At 49.8% G+C, this 27,371-nt stretch overlaps 1 protein-coding gene across 1 annotated transcript in view; it reads right to left on the bottom strand.

The window, feature by feature from the left end:
• Positions 1-395: 395 nt before the first annotated feature.
• The window catches only part of Hk2 (hexokinase 2), a 52,080-nt gene continuing 25,104 nt past the window's right edge, over positions 396-27,371 (bottom strand). The window contains exons 3-18 of the mRNA XM_075983783.1: positions 23,505-23,653; positions 19,327-19,446; positions 18,507-18,602; positions 17,889-17,988; positions 17,403-17,586; positions 13,705-13,860; positions 11,785-12,018; positions 10,637-10,941; positions 9,404-9,552; positions 9,009-9,128; positions 7,199-7,294; positions 6,678-6,777; positions 6,398-6,581; positions 5,279-5,434; positions 4,457-4,690; positions 396-2,623 (exon numbers count right to left, since the gene is read on the bottom strand). Coding sequence (XP_075839898.1) covers positions 2,479-2,623; positions 4,457-4,690; positions 5,279-5,434; positions 6,398-6,581; positions 6,678-6,777; positions 7,199-7,294; positions 9,009-9,128; positions 9,404-9,552; positions 10,637-10,941; positions 11,785-12,018; positions 13,705-13,860; positions 17,403-17,586; positions 17,889-17,988; positions 18,507-18,602; positions 19,327-19,446; positions 23,505-23,653 — 2,528 coding nt within the window. The 3' untranslated portion in view covers positions 396-2,478. The remainder of the gene's footprint in view (positions 2,624-4,456; positions 4,691-5,278; positions 5,435-6,397; positions 6,582-6,677; positions 6,778-7,198; positions 7,295-9,008; positions 9,129-9,403; positions 9,553-10,636; positions 10,942-11,784; positions 12,019-13,704; positions 13,861-17,402; positions 17,587-17,888; positions 17,989-18,506; positions 18,603-19,326; positions 19,447-23,504; positions 23,654-27,371) is intronic.

Below are 27,371 nucleotides of genomic sequence, written 5' to 3'. Positions count from 1 at the left end.
CATTTCAATACTGGTTCCCTATTTAGTGGCGCTGTTTGGAGTGGTTTAGGAGCTGTGGCCTTGTTGGAGGAAGTGTCACTGAGGGCAGGTTGAGACGTTAAGGACTGACACCATTTCTAGTCCTTCCTTTCTGCCTCCCACTTGAGCTTCAGCTTCTGCTTTTAGCATCGGGTTCCTGCTGCCCATTCTTTCGTAGTGTTTATCACAGCAATAGAAAGGTAACACGGTGTCCGACCTCCTACAGGCTTTAGTATTCTAGAACCCATCTCCATGAATACGATAACATCGTACTCCAAATGTATTTACTGATCCCATCAGTGACGGGCAGTGCTAACTTGCCCCAAAGACGACGGCACTCTAAAGTGCTCATTTTTAAGATCCAATCACACACTAAATATTTTGAAAAAAAAAAGTTAAAATTTATTAATAATAGTTAACATCACATGGTTAATTCGACTAGTTCTCTACTGTACATGGTGACAACACATTCACTAGACTGAGTGCCCAGGGATTTGAGATGAGCCAAAAGTTACTGAACATCACACAAAGCAGCTTTAGCGGAGGGCTGTCAGCCCAGGGCTGGGAGCAGCCAGCCTAATGCCAAGAACACAGCACACTGCCTCCTGCTCTGGAGTGAAAGCCAACACTTCCTCAAAAGCTAGCCACATGCCCGTCTCCACCTACAAAGTGTCCTCTCTCAGAGATGGGGCCTGATCTGACAGTGTAAAATTTAAGATTCAAAAATGTCATCAAGATCCGTCTGCATTCCGTGGCTACCCTCTAGTGGTTCCCACATCTATAGGTGGCTTTGGCTTTCAATGGTCTGGATGAGGTCGGGGGAGCGAGGGTGCCACACCCCACTGGCAGTGCCAGCCTGGTACAATCTCAGGAGGACCAGGCTCTGCTCTGCACGACTGAGAAATGCTCACAACGTGGGTGTACCAGCGGTGAGTTTCTCTCGGTCTCTCTGTTTTGACCCCTGCACCCTGCTCATTAGCACGACAAGGCTGTCCTCAAGGCTGTCCTCTCTTTAGTAGGTCATAGCCGGGTTTAACGGTGGTGGTCAATCTAGTATCTTTAGAGCAGAAGTGAACTTTTGGAGTCAGAGCAGAGGACAGGGCTTTCGAGACCTCCTCCTCCAACAGTCTGAAATAAATAGCACGTATAAAAAAGCGAGTCAGCCCCTCAGTGCAGCTCAGTCTGGGGAGGCAGACAGACAGCAGAGGGCAAAGGTTCAAACACCCCACAGCATCCCTGAGGCTTTTGGTTGTTTCGTTGCTTCATTTGGTTTGTTATGACAATCAGATAGAACTTTAAGGACATTTTTTTTTCTTTTTGGTGGCTTCCTTTAGCTTGCTAAACCGTTTTAAAACACTGACTGACCTACAGATGGAGATTGCTAAGCAGTGAGTATTTGAACAAGTCCTTCGGTTTCCTTTAGCTAACATCCCAGGCGATATCACTCAGGAGAGCAGACAGAGCAGCCAGCTGCTGCGGTTTTCTCTGTCCGGGGGCCAGCCTCAGTCTCCATCCCTGCCCTGAACACGCTCCCCAGACTGCAGGAAAAGGCTGGTACTCTGCCGTCTGCCCACCACATCTCTCCTCTGCCCGCGGGTGAATGAGTTGTTTCTAGGAGCCAGTCAGTGTCTCCACCTCATATTCTGAACTACACGGATTTACTAATGAGGCCAAGTCACAAGACCCTGGCCAGCTATGTACAGAACAAAGGAACGTATAAATACATTACTTACAATTAACCATTACACAATGAAGGAGAGGACCTGTTTCACAAACTAAATAAATTTCAAACATAAATTAAGAAACAAACAAAATAAAACAGTGTTTCCACTTCTGCGGGGGGGGGGGGGGACTTAAAAAGCTACCAAAAGTCACCCCCAACCAAGGTCTGTTTTTCGCGGATGATGCATTCAGCCATGTGAGGTAAAGCCACAAACACTTGGAGGAGGTGTCAAATCTTGGCTTTGGTTTGGATTCTCTATTCCAGGACAGCAAATGTTAGAACCAGCAGGGAAATGCTTATGGATGAGTTGAAGAGGGTCAGCCATAAGGCCATCATGGGGGGATGTCCCTCTACTTCGCCTCCCTCCCAACGTCTGCCTCTGACAAAAGAAGCAAACATCCTTTTGGTGAGATGCTGTCCACCTACAAATGTCACATTCACATCCAAGATGAGGCAGCCATGTCTTTAAGACTATCTCCATCACATAGGATTGTACCGGAAGTAGAACAGGGAGAAATGATCTCAGGAGGTAACAGGAGCAACTGTGAACAATTCCATACTTCTGATTCTCAGGAAGGCCAAGGATCGGGTGTCAAACTCTACAGTGAACATACACAGACAAAGTCTCAGTCTCACAGGGTCCTCTCTGGGCATGAAATGACGAGGGGTCCATCCATCCTCCTAACTTAAAGCAGGAAGCGGCCGCGCAGCAGAGAAGTCCCGTCTGGGCTCTGACTCTACCTCTGTCCGGCTTCCCGGATGCGGCAGGCCACCGCAGTGATAAGAGCCGCTCCCTTCCCACTGCCATCCTCGGACTCCAGGAAAGACACCTCACATTTCGGAGCCAGATCTCTCACGGTCTCATGCATGACTTTGGCAAAGCTAAAGAGAGAAAAAGAAGGGATGTGACTGGTTGGTGTCCTCCAAGGAAGCTGGAAACAGAATGAAGGTGAGACACATGACAACAAACGCTGATTGGGTACCGGGTGCCAGAAAACGCAGTCTTGAGGGCCATGCCCTAGTCTTACAACAGAGTGGCCAGTCAAGAGAGTGGAAGGCTCAAGTTTGGCACAAATGTCTTGAGAGGCTGGTTAACTTTTTTTTCAAAGTAAATCAGCTGGTCCTGGAATGGAGCTCAGTTGATGATGCTTGCCTAGCGATACAAGTGAGGCTCTTGGGTTTTATCCCCAGCATCAACTGAGTGTGGTAGCACTTGTCTGTAATCCCAGCAAACAGGAAGCAGAGGCAAGAGAGTCAAAAGCTCAAGGTTACCCTTGGTTCCATAGAAAGTTAGAGGCGGGTCTGGAATACAAGAGACCAGCTTTTAAAACAGCTGGAACGGCTGGCTCGGCACGAGCAGCGCACACAACTCTTGCAGGACCAAGATTCAATTCCCAGCACCCACGTGACACCAGCTCCAATGCCATCTTCTGGCCTCTGTAGGCACGGTACCCAAGTACACAATTTCCCCACACTCCCCACCTTTACCCATATACAAATAATTACAGGGTCAATTATGGGTTAGAGGTGGCTCTGTGGTTAGAGCATCTATTCATCTACTGTTCTTTCAAGAGACAAATGTAATTGGAAGCATGTCAGGCTGCTCACCAATGCCTGTAGCTCCAGTTCCAGGGAATCAATCCGTCTCCGGCACCTAACCCTGTGTATGTACCCCTACATAGACACATGCACATACATGCCTCAGTGTTGTGGGTTATGTGTCATCTGAGCATGAATAAAGCCACTGTCAGCACACAGACACGGGCATGGCTATGCGCCTCCAAAACCTTTAGTAACACAAGCCCCGAGTGGTACTGTGTGATAATCCCTGGATCACAGGGAAAACCTTGCTGTTATTGTAGAGTGAGGCAACCAGGGTTTTCCCAGCAGCACTGTTCACAACAGCTAAAATGTCAGAACAATTAAACAACAGAGAACAGCAGCGATGTGAACACTGGAAAACATGACCCCCCCCGCCCCCGCCCCCCTCCCCCCCCCCCCCCCCCCCCGCCGCAGGCAGGTGTGCTGATGCACACCTGCCATCCCACCTTGTGAGGTGGAAGTCAGAGGGTTAGGAATTCAAGGCCAGCCTCAGCTGCATAATCTGGTCAAGGCCAATGCGGCTTACACAAGTCTCTGCCTCAAAAAACCAAAAAGCTGCTGTCCAGCCTTGAAAATCAAACCACAAGCGCACAAAGACTTTTGATATGGGAGTCCCTTCTGTGTGATGCTTATATTGGTTAATGAATAAAAAAACTTCATTAGCCTGATAGGGCAGAATTTAGGTAGGTGGAGAAGACAGAACTAAATTCTAGAAGGAAGAAAGCAGAGTCAGAGAGATGCCGTGGATCGACCACCAGAGTAAGACATGCTGCTGAAACTTTGCCATTAAACCGCTGCCACATGGAGATACACAGATTAATAGAAATGGGTTAAATAAAGATGTAGGAGTTAGCCAATAAGAGGCTAGAGCTAATGGACCAAGCAGTGTTTTAATTAATACAGTTTTTGTGTGGTTATTTTGGGGCTAAGCTAGCTGGGTGGCCGGGATGAACAAGCAGCCTCCTTGCAACAGACTCCCAAGCCAGCAAAGGGGCCATGACCATTGATCTCCAAACTAAGCACTAAACGCTCTTTGGAGTGGCTGAGAGAAGTCAAGGACAGAAGTGCACCAGGAAGGGAGGACAGGGAAGGCCTCCAGGGGCAGGCACTCACTGAGGATGGAGCTTGTAGAGAGTCCCGTCTACACCCACTGTCACTTTGAGGCTGTCCAGCCCTCGGTTTTCTCTTATCTTGTCCACCACAGCAGCCATGCCTGCGCCGCAAAGCTGAGCCGCGCGCCGGGCGACCACGGTGCACACCTCCTTCACGATGATGCTGTCATCGCAGGTGCTCTCCAGCCCTAGGTGGCGCAGGATGGCGCGGACCTGCAGCAGGGCCAGGCAGTCACTGCGTGCGAGGGAGACAATGGATGGTCAGGTGTGCCCAGGCAGGTTCTGGGGAGTGAGGTGGGGTGGGGGCGGCGTTATCTGGCTCTTGAGCAGTGCTCATCCGCTCGTTCTTCCCACAGGTGACAGAGCTATGAACAAACGGCCCTCGTTCTATCTGACACCCAAGGCAGAACATGGCTACCACAAAACTGATGCTCACAGGCGTGCTGGCCTGCAATCCCAGCTTTCAGGAGACTGAAGCAGGAGGATTGCCACCAAGTGCAATGGCAACCGTGGTTACATAGTAAGATCTACCTCAAGAAGACCAAAACCAAACTACACTAAAGACAAAGGAAACTCACATCCTCCAAGCAGACTAGCCCTGATATTCAGTTTAAACTCAGCAATACCACTTTCCACGGCCTTTTTCCATGTCCAGCATGGTTCTTTGGGGAAGTGTCAGTCAAGAAGGGGTCACTCACTGTAAGCAGACCAATGTGAGCCACATCCTGACCTCACAAGAGCTGGGGAAACCTGTGAGCCTGTCCATTCATGAGGGGAAAAATGAGCACATGGCCCTACCTTCTTCCCAAGTCCCCATCCTTACCTCTCGATCTGAGACAGGAACTTGGTCTCAAAGATTCCCCTCGTCTTGAGGCGCTCTGAGATGCGGCCGCGGAAGAGCAACCCTCTCTTAGTGAAATCGATGAGGATGTTGCGCACGATCTCGCCCAAGTACATGCCGCTGATCATCTTCTCGAATCTGCAGTGTGACAGTGTCCACAGAAGTCAGAAGGGGGCAAATGTGTCCAGGCAAAAAAGAAAGAAGGGAGCTGGCACATTCCTCTTGTGGGAAAAGAACAGCTCCTGCGTCGTGTGAGCAACATCCAGGAATCTTTTCAAACATTCACCAAAACTCACCACCTGACTGTTGACAGCTCCTTAGGAAGAGACACATTCACAAACCCAACACCACTTTCAGGATCGGGGGAAGATGGCTGAGTCTTCATCCCTAATTCCATTGGACAACTTACTTGCTTTCCCTTGGACCTCAAATAACTGGTGTCAACACACACTTTTGGAGCCAGCCATGACTATGACTAAGCACAATGCCTTTTTAAAAAGCTAAAGCCCAAAGGCCAGTGAAGATACTATTGCTGCCCTACCTCATTGTGTAGCCTGCTCCCTTCATGAATGGTGCTTGCCTGGCTTGCAGAGGTGTTTTAGTCTGGGCCCTCTAATTTAGACTAATCATTTGCAAAGTGTTGTCTAAAGGGCCAAGATCTTTGACTAATTCAGTGTGGTGACCCTGTAGATGGCATCTTCCTAGTAGGAAGGGTGGCAGACATCAGGCCTCAGCTCAAGCTCTAAACCTCCACACTGCATGAGGCTCTGCAACACTGGGGATGCTCCTCCATTCTGACAATAGAGGCACTAGATGCTGAGTAGCCAGAGAAAGGCTTCCTTCCTGTCAAAGCCACACCAACACCACTTCTTCACCCTGGGAGCCATGAGCTGCCAGTTCCCACAGGCTTTCCTCAGTCTCAGACCTAGCCTCCAGTGCACTCCTGACCTTATTGGTTTGTTGAAGAAGCTCTTTGAAGGAGAAACCTACTAAGGTCCTCAAGAGAATAAGTGTCTGGTGGGGAAATGCCGTGGTGGAGAGAGCCCAGCCAGCTGAGGTCTCATTCAGGATGTACGCCCTCCAACACAGGTGAGTGCTTACCTCTGCTTGCCAGGGTTGAGAGAGAGCTCATCCACAGCAACATCAAACTCTGTGCGGAAGTCATCCAGGCAGCCGTTGTCCCCAAAGGCCCCCCACTCCATGTTGACGCACATCCGTCCCTCCTCTCCGTCCACCAGCTCCACATTGCGCATCTCTTCCATGTAGCAGGCATTGCTTCCAGTGCCTGTCAATCAGAGGGCACCGGTCCTCCCTCAGCACCAGTCTCCCATCCACCCGAGGCCATGCATCCCCATTCGGGAAGCAGAGTTGGTGTCCTTACCAACGATAAGGCCAACTTCACAGTGAGGGTCTTCATAGCCACAGGTCATCATGGTCCCAACTGTGTCATTCACGACAGCAACTACATCCAGGTCAAACTCCTGATGGCAGAAGCAGATGTCTGTCTAGCCCACAAATTCCAATATCCTCTGCTTAGGCACTTTAAGACAGACAGACAGACACACGCACGCACACACAGCCACTTATCTGCTCACTCCTCTCTGCTCTCCCCATTCAACCTCACTTTTCCTCAAAGCCGTCCAGCAGCACCTGCCACTGGATCACGGGCTTCTGTTTATAGAGTAGACTGTTGTGGTCAGCCCTGAGTCCCCACGCCCAGTAGTTAATCAACCACTGCCGAGTAATGAAGCTAATTTCCCTCCAACAAAGTAATAGCATGTGATATTGCCCTGACTCTGTATACAGCAACCACCTTGGGTACTGGGGGACCAACACATCAGGATCTGCACTATGTCTCCTACGGGGGTACCAATGCATCGGGACTTGTACTATGGCTCCCACCTCTCGCCGGTGAATTGCTTCCTTCAGCAGAGTGACCACATCCTCGCCCTCACAGCCAGATGCCTTGAAGCCTTTTGTCCACTTGAGGAGGATGCTCTGGAAGAAAACAAACAAACAAATAAATAACTCACAGGCACACAAAGGGGGACATCAGAAAGGGGATACTGGTCATTTCTGGAGCCCCACTTTGCAACCAGATTACCCACAAATGATCTTGGGCTTGTATCTAAGGTACTGACTTGGTTGTATCATTTAATTCTCATCACCGCTTGTGCGTATGTTTTAGTTTCCAGACTTAGTGAACAGTGAGCTGGGGAACAGCATAGGGAGAGAAGCCGCCAGGCTCCCCAGAGTCTGTACAGACTCAGAGAAAGAACGTGGTCGGGCAGGGAGGATGAGTGCTTCTGTTCATGCCTGTGTGTACAAAGCTGTGCAGGTGGCAGGCGTGTGGAGGCCGGGGGCCGATACCTGATATCTTCCCCCTTTGCTGTCCACTTTATTGTTTTCAGGGACTTGTCATTAAACCTAGAACTCACTAATTCAGTTAGATTGGCTGGTCAAGGAGTGCCCGGATCTGCCTGGCTCTGCTTCCCCACGGCTGGGGTGACAGGCACATTATTGTACCCAGCTTTTATACGGGTGCTGGAGATACAAACTCAGATCCTCTTTCTTACGAGGCAAGTACTGTACCATCTGAGCCATCTCCCAGCCCCTTAGAGCCCCTTTAATGTGCCCTTCATTGAGTGTGGGCCATCTGAACAGATACCCATTGACTTTGCACGTGGGAGAAAGGTTTGTTCCCTATTGCTCTTGATACTGTAGCCGCCAGCATAAACCAGCACCCTCAAATCCCTTTCCCGAAAGGCTGGAACCACGGCCACCCACACGCATGGTGTCTCCAAGCCTCGCTCATGGACGCGCCCATCACTTGCGTATTCTTAATAAACCTGGATGTGTCATCCTGTGATCAGATCCCAAGAGATTCAGAACCAAACAGCCCCGTGAAGGCCTGGCTTCACCCCCACACAGACAAAGGCGTATTTGTCTCCTCTACCCATCTCTCATCTACCGGTGAGTTTTGTGCCTCTGGCAAAAGTGTTTATAACCTCATTTCACATGATCATTACAATAAGACAACACTGGGCTTCAACAGCCAGGGAGACTTGCCCAAAGTCAGTGGTGAATACATGTGGCCAGAGACCTCTGGGTCTCCGTGTCTCTTTAATGTCTACTGAAGCCTCATCCAAAAGGTGATGTCATCAGAGCCAATGGCCACAGCTGGCTCTTGCTTTGTGTACTCTTTATTTAGTTCTAGACTTAATACACAGGCCTCACAGAAACAGACAGGAAAATTCAGCAAGTATCTAAGATGTTACAGTCCTGACAGGAACAGTCAACAGTGTCAGGTTCCCCGATAAATGCACAAAGATTGCACATGCGTTGGCATGAAAAGGTAGTGTCTACCTGGGTGCACGAGGACCTGAGTTTGATATCCAGTACTCACGTAAAAACCTGGGAAGGTGGACACTGCAGAATCTCTAGGGCTTGGTGTCTAGACAGCCTTGCAAAATTAGTAAGCTCCAGGCTCTCATTACTCTCATTAGAGAGACCTTGTCTCAAAAACAAGGTACCCCTGCCTGAACATAAAGGTGGCACCCCAACACACACACAAATAAATTAAATTTTAAAATACGAGTTCCCACTAAGGTCCCCAACCAAGGTCACTCATACCCTCTTTCCCTCTTCAAAGAGCAACTCTCCCTGCTGGAAATTAAAGCCCACATGACAGCCCTCCGGAAGGCAGCGCTACCTGGTCCAGGCTGTTCTGTTGGCACGGGAAGGAGAAGGTGAAGCCCAGAGGCAGAGACACGCCTTTCATGCCCATGTACTCAAGGAAGTCCGCGATGCACTGGACGATGTGGTCAAAGAGCTGCAGGAAGAACAGGCATTGAGGGAAGGACCGGGGCCAGAGGGGGATGCCCCCAAACATTCGACCCAGGAGAATTGCAAGCTCAGGCATCACCTGAGGAGCCACTCTGCCAGGACCCTGAACCCTTGAGCCCTCCCCAAGCCAGGGGGGGGAAAGGCACAGGGTGGGGGGGGGTGTCTTTGAAGTTGGGAAGGCCACTGGATCCTCCCAGAAGCTCATAACCTCCCCTCCTCCCTGGCATGTCACCTCCTTTTCTCTCCCATCCCAAGCCTCACCTCTTCCCCAGTGCCATGCATGACATCTTGAGGGATGGAGTAGATCTTGTTATGCATCTCCACGCCCTTCCGCTTCCCGTTCCGCACGCGCACCAGCAGGACCCGGAAATTTGTTCCTCCAAGATCCAAGGCCAGAAAGTCTCCTTTCTCTGGAAAATCAACCCAGGGTGGTCATGAGTTGTGGTTGACAGTCAGAGTTTACACACCTGCCCTTTGTTAGGAAAGACGGAGCATGAGCGCCACCTAGCAGTTAAGGAAGGAAGAGCCTCAGGACCAGATCTGAATGGTCCTACCTGACCCCAGAAGTCAGCTCTTTAGAACATCAGGTATGCCAATACAGGATGCTTAAAATTGTCAGATGTAACATCTGAGCCAAGACAAATGCTACAGAGGGTACGATTCTGGAAGAGAGAAGGAACAGCCGAGGGACTCTTTCAAAGGAAACTGAGGTCAGGCAGTGTGGCAAGCCTGCAATCCCAGCACTGGGGACATGGAGGCAGGAGGATCAGGCATTCAAGGCCAGCCTCAGCTACACTGTGAGTTTAAAGTCAATCTTGGGCCATACGACCCCGAGGCAACCCAACCCATATAGATGGTCTTGGAGATATGACTGAATGGGACAAGGCCACATCACTAGGAGGTGACCAGCGACCAAACCTTAGTTTCTTCCCCTGGAGCCTATGCCAACTATGAAACACCACCATGGATCAGAAAGTTTTTGTGAAGGCCAGGTAGGAAATACAAATAGACCCCAACTAACACAGTGTTTGAGAGCTGACTCTTGACCCCAGATCCCTAGGTCTGAATGTTGCTGACGCTGTCTGATTGTATGACCCTGAGCAAGGTTCTTAACTTCTCTCGGCTTCAGTTCTCTGCCAAACAGCAGATTTTTAACAAAATTGGTCCAAGTGTTGGCTACACCAATAATCCTAGAACAAGTATTCAGGTCACATCAAGCTACATGAGACCCACGCCAAAAAGCAAAACAAATGGGGCCCGAGAGATAATTTCAGCAGATACTTTTCTTGCAGGTCACGAGTTCATTCCCTAGCACCCACATCACAGCTGCCTGCAACCCCACCTCCAGGACTGGACACCCTCTCGTGGATTCAACCAGCTTATGCGTACTGACAGGCACGAAACTTGACATAAATCTTTTTTAAAGGGTCCACGACGAATGTGGGCAGCAGAACAAACCCCACCAGGCGAGCTGAGGGCACCCGTGCTGTGTACCTGTACCATCCGGGGTGGCGCACACGTAAGTAGGCAGCATCTTCACAGGGGCTACCGCATGTGTGTCCTTGCTCAGACCTTGCTCCATTTCCACCTTCATCCTCCTTTTGATCTCCAGCAGCTGCTCGCGGCTCAGCTTCAGAGCCTCCAGGGTCTTCTGGCGGGCACGGTGTTGGTCAGCCAGCCGGTAGGCCACCGCTGTCACCATAGCCGCCCCTTTGCCGCTGCCATCCTCAGACCGGAGGAAGCGAACATCACAGTCGGGCACCAGCCTCCTCACTGCCTTGTGAAGACGCTTGGCAAAACTGCAGTGGCACACAGAGTAAGAGACAGGTGTCCATGGTTACAGGGGTACAAACGGTTGCAGAGTAGCTTCCGCCTCTGCCCCGAGCCAGTGGCCCAGTGTCCATGTCTCCTCTCTCCATTCTTCCATCTTACTGTATAAGAGCTGGGATGCAATCGTGACTGCCCTAGCTGGTTCTTCTAAAGCAGTCACAGGAGACATGATCTTTCCCATGGAACACGTCACAGCTCCTCTGCTAGGGCAATCTACTAGAGTCAAGTGTTTCTGTTGCTGCCTGCTCCTGGTTCATCTCATTTTATCCAATGCCCAGGGAATACCCTACAGGAACAGTTGGATTCAGGAGGATCTCAGTGAGGTCAAGGCCAGCCTGGTCTATAGATGGAGCGAGTTCCAGGACAGGCTCCAAAGCTACACAGAAACCTTGTCTTGAAAAAACAAAACCAAAAGGTGGAGGCAGCTGGAGATGATGTCTAGCTGGCAACGTGCTTCCCTACGATGCATGGAGCACTCAACCCGACACTACATAAAGGTGGCACAAGCCTGTAATCTGAGAACTCGGGAGGTGGAGAAAAGAGGATCAGAAATTTAAGCTCGTCCATGGCCACATATTGAGGCCAGTCTAAAGCTACACGACAGCCTATCTCAAAACAGCAAAAACCAGAGAGTGGAGGAGACAAGACAAGACAAGGACTCAGCAGCCAGGAGCTCTGGACAGAGGGCAAATCACCAGCTGCCTTCAGAAGTCAACCCCACCCAGACCGACAGTGTCCACTGGGGAACAAAGCACTGACTCCTGGAGTCTCCAGCGGGCTCCATTGCTCCCACGCCCAGACTGCTCACTCACTGGGGGTGTTTCTTGTAGACGGAGCCATCGACACCGATGGTGGAGCGAAGTCGCTCCTCGCCCTTGTTCTCTTTGATGCGCCACAGTACCGCAGCCAGGGTGGCTGCGCACAGGCTGGCCGAGCGCGTGGACACAATCTGGCAGATTCGTTGTGTGGCCACGCAGTCCTCCTGCAACGGAGTCAGACCCAGACGCACCAGGATCTGGTAGGCCTTCCGTAGTCCATCCTTATCACTAGGAAACAGATAATAGGGTGTGAGATAGGGTGTCTGACTCGCTGTGACCAGTGGGAGGGGCTGTGGGCTGGCTGGGGAGCCCCCAGCTCCAGCAAACTCCCCCTTCAAGGGAGGGTAGACTCCTTCAGCAGTAGGGAGTAGAGCCCAACACAGCAATTCCGAGGCTCCTCTCCCAGAGCCCCGCTCCCCCTACATACACACAGGAAAAAACTAGTAGCTCCTCTACATGTGCCTTATAAAGACAAGACCCTGTTTGGGCTGCTGCACACACTACGTGAGCGAGTGCGGGTTCCTGCTCTACGCCCCTCGAAGCAGATGAATGGCGGGCCAGCTGCCAGGCACCTCTGAGTGCAGGAGTTCAGTCTGTGTCCCATCTGTTGTTCTCTAAACAGCACTAGTCAGACTGTACCTGCAGCTAGGGTCAAGGAGACTCGAGTGGGCGCGTGCCTCTATAACACAGGTCTTTGTCCTGCTTTGGGCTTACAAAGAGTGGGCAGAATTACTCCAAGGATCCTTATTAGCAAAGTCCATTGAACTATTTCGCTGCCCTGCTTTGGCACAAAAACTTTCTCTCTCCATCATGTCCCTTCAGTCACATCGAAATCTCAAGCATAGAAGAGTAAAGTTAAATCTTGTGGTATTGTTATAAATGATAAAGAAAAACCAGGATGTCCTTACTCCCATCTCTGCCAAGCTATGAGTGGGTACGTGTATCTATGGGAATCTGCCCTGGTTAGCCTCAATGGTCAGCTTGAAACAGTCATCTGAGGACAAGCCTCAATGGAGGAACTGCCTGGATCAGTTGGCCTGTGGACATGTCTGTAGGGGACTGTCTTGATTGTTAATTGCTGAGCCCTCTCAGTCCACTGTGGGTGGTCCGTTCTTAGGCAGATGGTGCTGGACTGAAAAAGGAAGCCAGTTGAGCCAGCAGTGTTTCTATTTGAAGTTCCAACTGACTTCCCTCGGTGCTGACTGTGACCTGGAAGTATAAGCCAAACCAACCCTTTCCTCTCCAAGTGCTCTTTGGTCAGAATGTGTCATCGCAGCAGAAACGAAAACAGAGTAGCATCCAAAGACCACTTTTTTTCCTGTTGTAAAACTGGGGTCAGCACAGAATCTTTCCTCCAACATCACGCCCAGAGCAGCATCCCAAGGCCAGACTCTTGGAGACCAACTGTTCCTAGCATCCTGAGTCACCCTGGTAGTGTCATTCTCAAATTAGCAGGAGCAGAGACCGAAGTTGTAGGGCCACCCAAAGACAACTGTATGGACCCCCTGTGATCCTACTTCAGACCTTAAAGGCCTGCCTGGGGGGACACTCAGAGGGTAAAATGCTTGTTTGTAAATATGAGGACCCGAGTTGAATCCCCACAACTCATGTAAAAGTCAGATGATATGATGTGTGTCTGATCGCAGCACCGAGGAGGGGGAGATGGGGCAGACCTTGGGGGCTCCCTGGCCAATCAGCCTAGTCTACTTGGTAAATCTAGGCCAGTGAGAAAAATCTCTCTTAAAGATAGGCAGCCTGTAGAACATACAAAGTCTGACCTATGGCACACACATTTACACACAGACAGACACACACAGAGCTCAAAGCCAACCCCCTCCACTTCCCCTCCACCCCAGTTCCCACCCAAATCATAGAGACTGGGTGAGCAGAGAGGCAGAGGGCCCAGCAGCTTACTCCTCAATATCTGATACATCTTTGGTCTCGAAGGAGCCAGTGGTAAGGAGTTCCGGGCTGAGCTTCCCCTGGAACAACAGCTCTTCCTTAGCCATCTTGACCAGGATGAGTCTGACCAGTTCCCCCATGTACATCCCGCTGATCATCTTCTCAAACCTGCGAGACAGACCAGTGATGGTCCATTAACGGACGGGCGCCATGCCTCCTCCAGAGACAGACCAGTGATGGTCCATTAACGGACGGACGCCATGCCTCCTCCAGAGACAGACCAGTGACGGTCCAGTAACAGACGGACGCCATGCCTCCTCTAGAGACAGACCAGTGACATTCCAGTAACAGACGGACGCCATGCCTCCTCCCGAGGCCGGCAGACATGAGACTTCAGCGTGCTTTAGATGTCGGCGATTGAGGATTCATTTAGACTTACAGAACACAGCGGTTCTGTAAGGAGACATAAGACACAGGACCAGCCAATCATCCATAAAAGTGAGTGGGTTCATTAAGCATCCCAAAGAAACATAGGGATTATGGAATATTCTGGAACAGAATCTGGGGTAACTTAAGTTTCCCAGAGAGTGATTATTTAAAGTCCAACTCAGAGCTAGGCATGGTGGTCATACCAGTAATGGCAGCCCTTGGGAGATGGAGATAGGAGGGTCAGAAGTTCAAGGCCACTCTAGGCTACAGGAGACCCCATCTCAAAAATCCAAAACAGAGCAACAACAAAAGTATTACTATTACTCTACCCCACAACAAAACAAACAACAACAAAAAATGCTTTTGCTGGTGGTACAGTTTCTGCTGCTACTGTTTTGCCTTTCTGAGACAGGGTCTCCAGGCTGGCCTCGAACCCAGGCAACGTCCATAGTACTAAGATTACAGGTGCACTGCACTACACCAAGCAGGAAAATGCTCCTTTTAAAACAAAACCTTAAAGCCAGTCATGGTAACTCTCACTGTTCACACCGAGGGGCTGAGACGGGACTGCTATGGTTTGAGGTCACTGTAGGGTACGCACCAAGTTTCAACCCAGCCTGGTGAGATGCTGTCTCAAGAAAAAAAAAATAGTAACAATATTTTTTTTAAAACTAGCCTTATATAGAGCCCCAACAGAAAACTGAAGTAGCTCTAATTAGATCTAGGTACAGATCTTCCCGTTCATCTACAGACACTGCCTTCCAAAGTTTGTGGACTCTCAAGAAAATGGGTGATAATAGCCAGGGCAGAGGCTGGGGCAAAGCTCCAGGGCAAATAGAGAGCTCAAGAATCTGGGTGTGAACTCTGAGAGCTTTTGGGGTACAAGAGACAAAGGAAGGCGTGACAACAGGAGAAATCAGCTCCAGAATCGAGTCCAGTAATTTAACTTCCTACCACTAGGTGTCACTGTTTTCTTTAGTGATTGTTTTTAGCCTAGGATCCTAGGATCACGTGACAGAAGAAACCAAGCCTTGAGGATTATCTTTTTGGTAAAGAAAGCCCATTGACGTCTCAGAAAGGAAGCAGAATGTGTACTAACTAGGAGGGGCCATACCCCAGCAGGGGCGTGACCCAGAGTGATAGTTAGCAGAAGTTGAAAGCCAGGTTCTCAAGCAGCAAGATGTGACTTGCTAAAGCAGGATAAAGCAAAAGGAGAGCTGGCAGCTTGGCTTCAGACACCAAACAACGAAGCATTTGGGAGACTGAGGCAAAAGCATTGAAGTTTCAGGCTAGCCTAGGCTACACAGTGACACCCTGTCTCAAAAAGGAAAAAATTAGGGATAGAGAAACAATTCTATTGGTGAAAATCTAAGCTAGATTCCCAGCACCCATAACTGCATGTAATTCTAGTTTCAGAGGCTCCAGCACTCTCTCTTCTGGCTTCCTCAGCAATAGGCACGTGGGCAGGCACACAGTGCGGTTAATAAATGCAAAAAAAAAAATCACTCCTGCACATGAAATAAAAATCAATCTTAAAAAGAAAAAAAAAACCATTCCAGATAGTGAGTTCAAAGCCAGCTTGGGCTGCATGAGACTGTCTCAAAAATGAAAAACCCAAAGCTCCAACATGGGCCCCAGCCTGAGTAGCAGCCTGGCCTCAATTCAACACTATAAAGTTCAAATGTCTACATCACACTGTCAACCGATAGGGTACCACCCCTCCATCAACGCTCTTCACAACATGACATTGTCCAGCATGGCTTAGGGCCACCCCAGCTGACAGTCACTTTATCTGTGGGCACTTCTGAAGACACAGCTCCTCACAGTGACGAGGGTGTGCCCCAAGAATGTAATCAGGCACCGAGTTAGTGGCTTTTCAGCGAATAAACCTCTCAGCACCCACAACAGACACATCCAGAAATTCCTAAGAGTCTAAGTGCACAGACTGCCATTTCATCATGAAGAGAAGCCTGTGTGTGACTTAAAGGCTAGCCACCTCTGCTCCAGTTCATAGAGCTGGGCTTTCTGGGCTTCCTTTCCAGATAGAGGTCAGAACTAACAGTTTTTCTAAAACACAGCATCAAGAAGACCACAGAGATGGTACATTGCTCAAAACGGTTTTGCAACCGCCTTTTAGCCCTTGCCACAGCCAACCCTGTTTCAAGATCTTCAACAGAAGTTTAGCAAATTCAACAGCAAAATAAGGTTGTGTAAGAGTCAAAAGCAGGCCTGAAGAAATGGCTCAGCAGTTAAGAACACTGGCTGCTTGCTCTGCAGAGGACCCAGATTCGATTCCCAGCACCCACATGGTGGTAACTCCAGTTCCAGGGGATCCAATGCCCTCTTCTGATCTCCTCCAATCACCAAGTATGAATGTGGTACAATACACACACGCAGGCAAAACACTCACATATAAAACAAAATTAACATATCTTATACAGACTTTAAAAAAAAAAAGTCAAAAGTAACAAAGCTCAAACTGGAGCATAAATGACTCCGGATCTAAATGCTGAGCCTCCGATTTCCCCAGGACACAGCTGAACCAGAGGCCTAGTGCAAATGAAGGCCGAAAGACCTGGCACTCTGAGCAAGCAACAATAAAAAATAAAAATAAATAAATGAAGAAGAAGAACCAACACCAGGCAGCACACACCCTTAATCCCTTAAGAAGCAGAGGCAAGTAGGTGGGTTTGTGAATTTGTAGCCAGTTTGAGTCCACATAGACAGCCAAGGACTAAAACAGTAAGAGATCACGTCTCAAACAAAACCAAATCGAAGTCAGGGATGTAGCTCGGTTGGGAGTATTTGCCTGGGTTCAGTTCTCCTCATCAAATAAAGCAGGTACTGCAGTCTTGTTCCCCAGCAGTGAGGGGCCGAAGGCCACAGACGGTGCCTTTAAAGGACTTCCTGTCATAGTCACTGTGCCTTTTCTAAGGGCTCACCGTTTATGGGCAAAAGCAAGTACTTGGAATGTGACCTTCCAAAATGACCTTTCTGCTCAGCACACCTCTGATCCCAGCACAGTGGGGGCTCAGGTAGGACTCTTGCTCATCAAGATTCGGTCTCCGAAAGAACCCAAGACAAAAAAGTGACCATCCTGAAGGGCAGCAGTGTGTTTTTATTTCGTGACTTATGATCTTGAGCATCCCCATAACTGGTGTGTGCCACCACAACCCTTTGGGGACAACGCAAAAGCATGGAAACAACAACCCTTCCCTGTGGCGGTCCCCACCTCAGCCCCACACCCTACCCATATCCACCCACAGGAAGGCCCCACTTACAGCTGCTTCCCAGGGTTCAGTGAGCCCATGTCGATCTCTCGGTCAAACTCGGTGCGGATGTCATTGAGCGTACCATCGTCCCCGAAGGCCCCCCACTCCATGTTGATGCACATCCGTCCCTCGTCACCCTCTACCATGTCAATGTGACGCATCTCCTCCATGTAGCAGGCATTACTGCCAGTACCTGGTCAAGGGAAGGAACTGTTCGTCCACTGCCTACACGCACTCTCAGCTCCCACCCACCTCCCTCTTCACCGCTGTTTGTCTGCCTAGGGGCTGAGATTCCTCACTGCAGCCTCCTGGAACAGGCCAGGCAGCTAGTATACTACACTGCTTAACTGCACAGGTCCTGGCTTGGCCCAAAGTAGCTGCACCATTATCTTTACAAAGTAGGAGAAAACGCCAGGGCTAAGAATTTCTTCCTCACTCTCGGTGCCCATCGCCACCCGCTGATTGGCACCACCTTCACCCCAGGGGCTCACTCACCCACAATGAGACCAATCTCACAGTTGTGATCATCATAGCCACAGGTCATCATGGTCCCAACTGTGTCATTCACTACGGCCACAATGTCAATGTCAAAGTCCTGCAGAGGATCAAAGGAACTTCATCATCACGAGGGAGAGACAGGCAGGAAAACGGAGAAAGCAAGATGCTCTGTGCAGGTGTGTTACCAACTCAAACCGTAGCCAAAGATGGTTAGAGGTAGAGATCTCCCCATCTGTCTTCAGTAAGGGCAGCTTTCCAGACAGCAGCAAGGATTGGGGCCATCTTGTCTTCTCCCTCCTACACAACCAATAGACCTAGCCTGTCACCTCTCAGCTCCATTCCTCCCTCTTGTCAATCATGCCAACATTTCTCCTTCAGGCTAAGGATTGAAGGGTGTTTCTTGCACCAAGGCCAGAGTTACTGTTCATCAAGCAAATCTCAAAACCCCAAAGGCATCTGATCACATACAAAAGTCCCTGGGAAGCAGGGCAGGAATGCTCAACACTTATCCTTGAGTCCTACAAAACCATCTCGTGCTGAGTCCAAGGGCAGATGGAAAGATTCAGAGTGGAGCTGACAGAGCCGGCAGCCCGAGAGCTCGCACCGGCTACTCACCCCTCTGCGCCGGATAGCCTGCCGGATCAGATTCACCACATCCCTGCCTTCCACGCCGCTCGACTTGAACCCCTTGGTCCACGAGACCAGGAAACTCTAGAAGAAGACCAAAGAATGAGTTCCCACAGCTGAAACAGTGACAACAGCGCTCAGCGGAGCCCTCTGCACCTCAGGGCTAAAGCCATGGCTAAATCTGTACACTGTCTCCTGACCAGTCCAGGAAGGAGGCTCGGCTCCCAGAAAACACCAGGAGAGGAGCGTGCATACACGAGTTTGTCGTGATTCCTGTCTCTGAGCAGCGGAAGGAGGGGTCAAACAGGACACACAGCCCTCACATTTCTGACCCTGCTGAGGGCTGGGATTATGGCATGCGCTGCTGTGGCCAGTTTACGCTGTTCTGGAGATGGCACCCAAGGCACTGTGTGTGTGAAGCAAGGATCCTACCACGTGAGTGCATCCCCAGCCTCCCAGGTGTCTTTGTTTCATCCACAGGTCTTTCTTATGGCCCTTTAGATCCAAAGAGATCTTAAATTCTCATTACTGCTAACCTGGACAGGATACGGATACCACAAAGCATGTCCTGGGGTGTAGAGGAGGGTAACAGAACACCCCGTCTTTCGTATGGCATCACCGTCCTCTGCGCCGACACATGATGCAAATTACTCACAGGTTCCCAGAAGGACCAAAGTCTCAATACTGAGAGCTCACATGCAAAACACCTCAGCGCCACTGCCACCACAGCTGCGGAGGGCTCAGGAGTCCTCCCCTGCCCTCACAAGCCCAAGCCCGATGCCACCACAAGCATCTCAGCCTGCTGTACCTCATCTAGTTTCGTCTGGTGGCAGGGGAACGAGAAGGTAAAACCCAGGGGAAGCTTCTTCGCTTTGATTTGTAGCTTGTCCATGAAGTTGGCCAGGCACTCGGCAATGTGGTCAAACAGCTGAGGACACAAACAGGAAGTGAGCCGGGAAGCAGGATAACGCAGAGGGAAAGAGACTTGGTGTGGCGGTTTTACACGGATTGCCAGCTTGACGGAATCTGGCGTGACCTAGAAGACAAACCTCTAAGCGTGCCTGTGAGGGTGTTTCTGAATTAGGCTCGTTCAGGTGCGAAGATCTACCCCACACATGGTGGCACCCTTGCAACAGGCTGGGTCCTGGATTAAAAGAGTGAGCAGCACCTTTACCCATCTCTCTGCTCCTGACTGTGGACACAATGTGACCAGGCTCCTGCCTCCATCTTCCTGACCAAGACAGACTGTATCCTCTAACCCCGAGGCAAAACAAACCCTGACTTTCTAATGTAACTTGTTACAGTAACGCGTAACTTATTAAAAAACAAACTACTAGAACTTAAGCCATCATCTGCTCTCCTGTTAAAAGGATTATGACATCTGCACTCAGTCTCCGTGTGCACAAAGGTATAACGCTAATTAGTGTTCGTCAGATGGAGTCTTCCACTGAAGGCCTTTATGTGACTCTCAGTCAGAAGAGCCCATAAGTCAGGGGAAGTAGCAATCAGAAAGTCCACATATTCCCCGAGGACAGAGCATCCCCCGCTGGCCATCATGGAAGTGCGACTTATCTTCCCAGAATAGAATGCCAACCTCACTGCCAAGAAGTGCTTTGGCACCCCTGACTCTTGATGGAGGAGGGACAGAATACTTTCTGTTGGCTCTTGATGAACCAACTCAACAAAAATAAGCAACCTTCATATTTTTCCTCTGTGAGAGAAAACTAATTCCTGGGGGGAGGGGCATTCAGAGAAGTTATTTTTGGTTCCGTTGCTTATCTTATTCTAAGTTCTTTTCTGTGTATAGATGTGTGTTTGTCTGCCCGGGCGGTCAGAAGAGAGTGATCCCTTAGAACTAGAGTTACAGGGGTTGTCGGGGGCCCTCTGTAGATTCTGGGGTCCACACTCTTGTCCCCTGATAAAGCAGCAATGGCTCTTAACCACTAAGTCATTTCCCAGAGCCCCTATGTCTGTTTTCTGGTTTCAGAATGAAAGCCAGGGAAGTGAGAGCACTGAGCGGGGCCCACACATCACTGAGCCTCGCAGAGCTGCGCTCCTGACAAGTCAGGCCTCCAGCAGGCTAGAGCTCACCACCACGCAGGCCCCTCCTCACCCACTCAAAGAGAAGCTGGTAACTCTCCAGATGTTGAGAGACCGAGGCCAGGGGCCATGTGGTCTAAAAAGGAAGCAGAAGCCAAAGAGGCTGAACAGACTCCAAGGGACAAGAGGCCAGGTGGCAAAAATCTAAAAGCAAAGGAAGCAAAGTAGGGAGAATGAGGACACGCATGTTCCTTCCTAGAAGGAAGCAAAGGGGCTGGTGAGATGGCTCAGAGAGTTAAGGCACTTGGCACCCAACATGTGGCCTGAGTTCAATCCCTGGGACCCACATGATGGAGAGAAAGCAGGACTACTCTGTGATATCCTCCAGCCTTCACACACCCCTCTGGGAGACCAAGCCGCAAGTTCACTGTGGAATCCTGAAGCAGATTTCCACATTTCCACCGTAAGGGATGGGGGTTAAAAGGCCACTGGCTCCCTGATGTCTGGGGTGATGGGCAGGTGTGGAGTCAGGAAGGAAGCCAGCCTAATCTAGGAGGAGCCAGCCCGCACTGAACTCCCACGTGGATCCTGTCCATCTGTCTCATTCTGCGCAAGGGTAACCACAGCTGATGCTGAACTTTGAACCTCCAATCCAAGGCAAGCGCACAGACAAAGCTATCATCAAGAGGATCATTGGCAAAGACAGGCCATCTTCCCTTGAGCTAGCTGAAAGTTTAATATACAGATAGGGCAGAGAGAGAGAGCAAGAGAGAGAGCAGCAAGCTCTGCCCATGCTGAAACAAATATGGGGCATATTAAACACATTCATAGAACCCTATTCCGATGCTCGTTTGTACACTTTCCCCAGTGCTGAAGACAGAACTAAGACCTCGTGCATGTTGTGTGTGTGCTCTGCCACAGCCCCAGCCCCAGCCTTCAGGGTGAGAATCTTTATCCAAAGAGAAGTCATAGAAAAATCAAGCAATCATGGGGATTGAAGGAGCCTTTATCTAGGATGGGGAGCAAGATGTCTGCCCAGTTCCCAGCCCTGAACACTGTTCTGCCTTTCTTACAAAAAGCAAGAAAAAAGGCCCTGCACTCAGGGGGCTGAGACAGGAGAATGGGGAATTTTGGGGCCAGCCCGGGCTCCCTCTCCAGAGCCTGTCATTAGGTTAAACTGAATCCGGCTTGTCAGTCACATAAGTTTGCCATGCTTCAGGTGACTCATGGCTTTGCAATAGGGCAGACAAATGTGTTGCAAAGGGTTCTGAGTTGGTGTCAAGATCAAACACCTATAGGCTTTCTAGAAGGAAAAGGAGACGATTGCTCCCTTGAACTGGAAGACTAACTCTTCCTGCTGTCTGAGGATCAGGATAGGATGCTGGGAAAGTCAACACTTTGCTGCCATAAAAAAGGCTCAAAGGGCACAAGCCTGCCAGCCTGTGCTCCAAGCTTTTCCTGCTTCTTATTGACAGAGGACCAGCTCACTCCTCTTCCCAAGAGCTACACCTCATAAACCCCAGCGGGTGTGGCAGAAGGCTGATGAGGAAGGGGTTATCAAGATTGCTCTGAACAGGAAGTCAGTGACCAGAAGACAGGTGACACCCTGGACAGGTAGATTCAGTTATTTGAGTCCCACAAATTGCCCTGTGATCTTTACATGACACACACAATAAATAAATACAGCTAAAAAGAAAAAAAGAATAGAAATGATTTTCTTCATGCCTTCTAACTCAGTAGTTTGAGTTTTTTTTATTAGATATCATATTTTAATTATTTTCATTTGGAAACAATGTCACACTATATATAGCCTAGACTGGCTTTGAATTCTCAATCCTCTAGGCTCAGTTTCTTGAAGCTAGGATTACAGCTGAGTATCTGGCTCTGCCAGTCTGAGCGATTTCAAAGTCAATTTTAACTTCTTGGATCCTGAAACAGATTCTTTCTAGGTTGACAGACACAGTGCAACTGTCACTTCGCGTCCCAAGCCCTAGCCAGACTCCTGGGGGGAAGCTGCCAAGACCATGGCGTACCTGGGCACCTTGTGTGGTTAAAGAGTAAGTAGCCATCTATGGAGATGGGAGAATCGTCCAGCTCATTGTTAGGACACTGAAAGTCTTTCTCACAACCACAGCCAAACTTCTGCTACAGTTTTTGACTTTGTCTTATTTGGTTCTCAAATATTTATCATCTGGGAGCAGGGCCCAGAATGAGAGACAAGCAACCTAAAGAAAAGGTGATCACATTCTTCATGAAGGGGAACAACGCCATTGCTGGCCAGAGACTGAGGCCAGGAAGGAATGTGAAAAAGAGGAAAACTCCCACAGAGAAACAGCAAACACTAGTGTGCTTGCCACTTGTGGCACTAGCCACACCCCTGCCCTCTGAGCAGCCGCAGGACCTAACTATTACCCCACCATTCCTCTCTACAGACTGGGGCACCATGAGGTGTCATCATTTGCTCAGAATCACACAGCAAGGCTGTCCCAATACAGGACCTAATCTTTTAAGCAAACACCCTGCCACTGTGCAGACAGTGTTCTTCCTGACACCACACAACAGCCATGAGACCCCCTCAGCAGAACCAAAATGCCCACAACCCCAAGTATCCAGCTGCCAAAGGATGCAGGATAGCCTCAGAGCCACGCCCAGAGACCAAGGGTCTGAAAATATCTCCTCGCTTCCTCAGCTCACCATGAGCATGCTTTCCCCAGGAGTGGTCTGCTGGGGGGAAGAAGCCCATAACCAACTGAGGGTCCCACCTCTCCCAGCCAAGTGCCCTCTGGACACAGAACATGGCAGAGATAGTCAGGGCTCTCCCCCTGGAAAACCTTACAGCTGGGACAGTATCCAGGATGTCCTAGGGACTGTCTTGTGGTGGGAGAAGGTGCAGGGTGTCCCACGGGTATTGGTAGCTCAGCTGCTGTCCCAATAAGAAGACTGTACCTGGGTTCCACTGCCCCTCATGATGTCCTCAGGGATGGCATAGATCTGGTTCTCCATCTCCACCCTCTGGAGGCCATTGTCTGTCACCCTTACTCGAAGCACACGGAAGTTGGTTCCTCCAAGGTCCAGAGCCAGGAACTCTCCATGTTCTGTAGACAAAAGAGGGGCCACTGTTAATATGGAGAAAGACAAGAGCAAACGGCCTCCGGGAGACCAGTCAAGACTTCAACCCTCGAGTCGTCCATGAGCATCAGTCACCCATGGGTGAGGGCGGTCAATTGGTTCACTTTTTCCAGACACATCGGTCTCTTTCTTTCTTTGAGACAGTCTCATAGAGTATTCCAGGCTTGCCTCCAGAGCCCTAAGATTATGGGCATGCCCTGTCATACCCAGTTTCATGCTTGCCTTCCTTCCTTCCTTCCTTCCTTCCTTCCTTCCTTCTTTCCTTCCTTCCTTTTCCAAGACAGGGTTTTTCTGTGTAGCTTTGGAGCCTGTCCTGGAACTCGCTCTGTAGACCAGGCTGGCCTCGAACTCACAGACATCTGCATGCCTCTGCCTCCTGAGTGCTGGGATTAAAGGTGTGCACCACCACCGCCCAATTATGTTTGGTTTTCTTAATGATAAGATATCTTTTTATTACTTTGCAATTCACACGAACAATGAAACAATTTCATATTCCTGCTTGCCTGGTTGGCTTGCCAGTGACTTAGAACTGGAGTTGTTTGGGAAGAAGAACGTCCATTGAGAAAACAGCTTGGCCTGTAGGCTTTATCCCACCAGGCACTAGCAATAGGGAGAGGAAGCACCCCAGAGAGGGTCAATGACACAGGCAGCTGCTGGGAGGCACAGGGCAGTGGGCACAGCATGAAAATGCGGAAGAAGTCTGGAGGCCACAGGAGAGACAGATGAGAGAGCGCTCACTCCACTGTAGCCTCTCCCGGCCACCTGCCTCACCTTCTGGCTCCCAGCCTCACCTCCTCTGCAGGGATAGGGTTTGTTCTCGGTGGGGGAGGGGAGACTCACTTAATGTGCTGGTCAACACTGATCTTGTCTGGCTGGGAGAGTCAAAGACATGTTCTGACTAAATAAACTAAAGAATTTCGTCTGTGCCCAGGTTCCCTGGGCTCCCTAAGCACCTTGCCTCCCTCCCGCAAATGGCTACCCCCTTCCCCCCAGAATAGCCACATCTTAGCAGCTCCCTGAATACAATGTCTAATGTCCCTAAAATGCAAAGCCGAAAGTAGTAGCTTGGGGTAAGTGTCAGCCACCTGAGACTCCTCAGGACTCTCTCTCTCTCTCTCTCTCTCTCTCTCTCTCTCTCTCTCTCTCTCTCACACACACACACACACACACACACACACACACACACACACACAGTCTGTCTGGTGCAGAGCTAGTGAAACTCACATCACATGTGAGAAGCCATGCCTGGCTACTTTTTAGCCTAAAACCTCTTTTACTCCAGGCACACAGAATTTGGTTCCTTGGCCTCTGTTCTGTAAAATACGAGCATCACACCTCCCACGATTATTTTGAGACAATTAGGTAATGTTCTTGAATCATCCAGAACTACAGCAAGATCTTAAAAGACACAGTAAGCACCAGGCTCTTGGCAAAGTTGGTCTCACACCTACTGGGACAAGTCTCCCAGACCCCATATGGTGAGAGATGACAGACACCTTTTAGGGGAAAGCCACTGGAGTCAATGCTGCAGATTTCGGCATTCTTCCTACAGGTACCAATTTTCCATTCACTACTGGGCTTCAGAGGGCATCGCCACACTGCTCGCACTAGGTGCCAATTCCTTTGGCGTACTAAAGCAATGCCAGCCTTGTTTGGTTGGGGGGGGGCGTTCTGTCCACCCCCTCCTCGTGGCCTCAGATGACTTTTCTAGACACTCAAGTACTGAACCACCACCGGCCATGGGGCCTCAGCCAGACTCTAGGAAACACTATGTGGTGGTTGTCAGGGGAATGAAAGAGAAAATGAAGGGTGAGCTGCCTCATCAGCACTTTGAGGTCTGGGATACACACGATCCGCTGAATCAGTGACCGTGGGGGACGGTTGGTTATGAAGACCGGCCCAGCTGGATTCAGCCCGGCATGGCTCCATCAGGAATGTGATTCAGCTGTATTTTCTGACAGACTAAAGAGGGACACTCACCATTCTTTCAGAACACACCCCTCCCCTCCCCTCCCCTCCCCTCCCCTCCCCTCCCCTCCCCTCCCCTCCCCTCCCCTCCCCTCTCCTCTCCTCTCTTCAGCACATGCTCCTCACACACTCGTGACCAAGGACTGGATCCTCTCTCAGTTCAGAGCATGAAGCAGTGACTCCAGAAACCACATGATGACCCCAAAGGGCAACAGAGGGACCCAATCTCTGTATGGCTCATGACCATTCCCCACAGGGCAGAGACTAAGTGACAAACTTTATACATGGTGACCAGGATTTATGAATTCTGGCTCAGCAGTGGCCTGGGCACTGCATGGGGCCCTCTGGGTATGTTCCTCACAGCTATAGTGCTGACTTCCCACAGCGCTCATGAGGTTTTGATGAAATACGGACTAGGTTATATATGAATGTATGGACACAGATAGCCATCGGGAAAGTGTCAGGGTCCTTGTTATCCTTCATTATCGTTCCTTGGTCTGAAAGTTTTTCTCCTAACTCTTCTTGGTCACTCTGAATACTACTAGTTATAGCTCAAGCCCTACCTCCACTGGGATCCTTCCAAGACATTCCAGCATCCCAGAATAGCGTTCGTGGGAGCATGTGACGGGCTGTGAGTGTGAAGGGCAAACACATCAGTGGGGCTATGGCAGGGAAGGAGAAAGGTTCTGATGCAAGGAACACACCAAGAGCGGGTTTCCTAGCCCAGCATGGTGATATACTCCTGTAAACCCAATACTTAAGAGGTGGGAAACAGAGTTAGTCTCAGCTCCATGAAACATAATTAATAAAACTCAGGGTCAGAAACTTGGGTTCAACATGAAGATCTGAAAAGCAAAGCAGCCAGGTACTGGCTCTTACCTCGACCTCAGTCCGAAATAGCGATCCTGCCTCCAGGAATCTCAGAATGAGATAGAATCTGGTCTGTAAGGCTGACCAGTGGGGCTGTTTTACTCTCAGATCTTCAGGCGGTCTTTATTTATTAAAATACATTTGAAATGCCACTACAGGTACAAACTGAGTTTCAGTGCAATGGGGGAAGAGATTCCTTAAGAAATCATAACCAGGGTTGAAGAGATGGCTTGTGGGTTATGACAGAGCACTGATCTCCCAGAAAACTTGAGGCTGGCTTCCAGCACCCACATTGGGTTGCTCCCCACCATCTAAAACTCCTGTTCTAAAGGACCAGACACCCTCCTCTAGTATCCACAGGCACTACACTTACATGGTGCGCAGGCATACAAGCAGGCATACATACATACATACATACACACACACACATACATACATACACACACACATACACACACACATGCATACATACACACACACATACATACATACACACACACATACATACATACATACGAATAAAAATAAATTTTAAGACAGGCATAATGATGCAGAACTTTAATCTGGAGGCAGAGGCAGGCAGATCTCTTGTGAGTTTGAGGACTCCCTGGTTTAAACAGTGCACTCTGGGACAGGATTACAAAGACTCTATCTCAAAATAAAATAAAATTTAAAATAATGCCTAATAAAATACACCTTTAAAAAACTACTAGCAAAAACACCCAATAGGCTCTCCAGAGAATACCAAGTAACTGCAGCTGGTTTCTGAGGTGACTTAGTGCGCACAACACTACCTCACATTGAATTCATTCACTAATGGCTCACACTTCTTTAGAAAGACGTTTG

Source organism: Microtus pennsylvanicus, chromosome 8 (assembly GCF_037038515.1).
Source record: "Microtus pennsylvanicus isolate mMicPen1 chromosome 8, mMicPen1.hap1, whole genome shotgun sequence".
Lineage (NCBI taxonomy): Eukaryota > Metazoa > Chordata > Mammalia > Rodentia > Cricetidae > Microtus > Microtus pennsylvanicus.
This window is presented reverse-complemented; position numbering and strand designations above follow the sequence as displayed.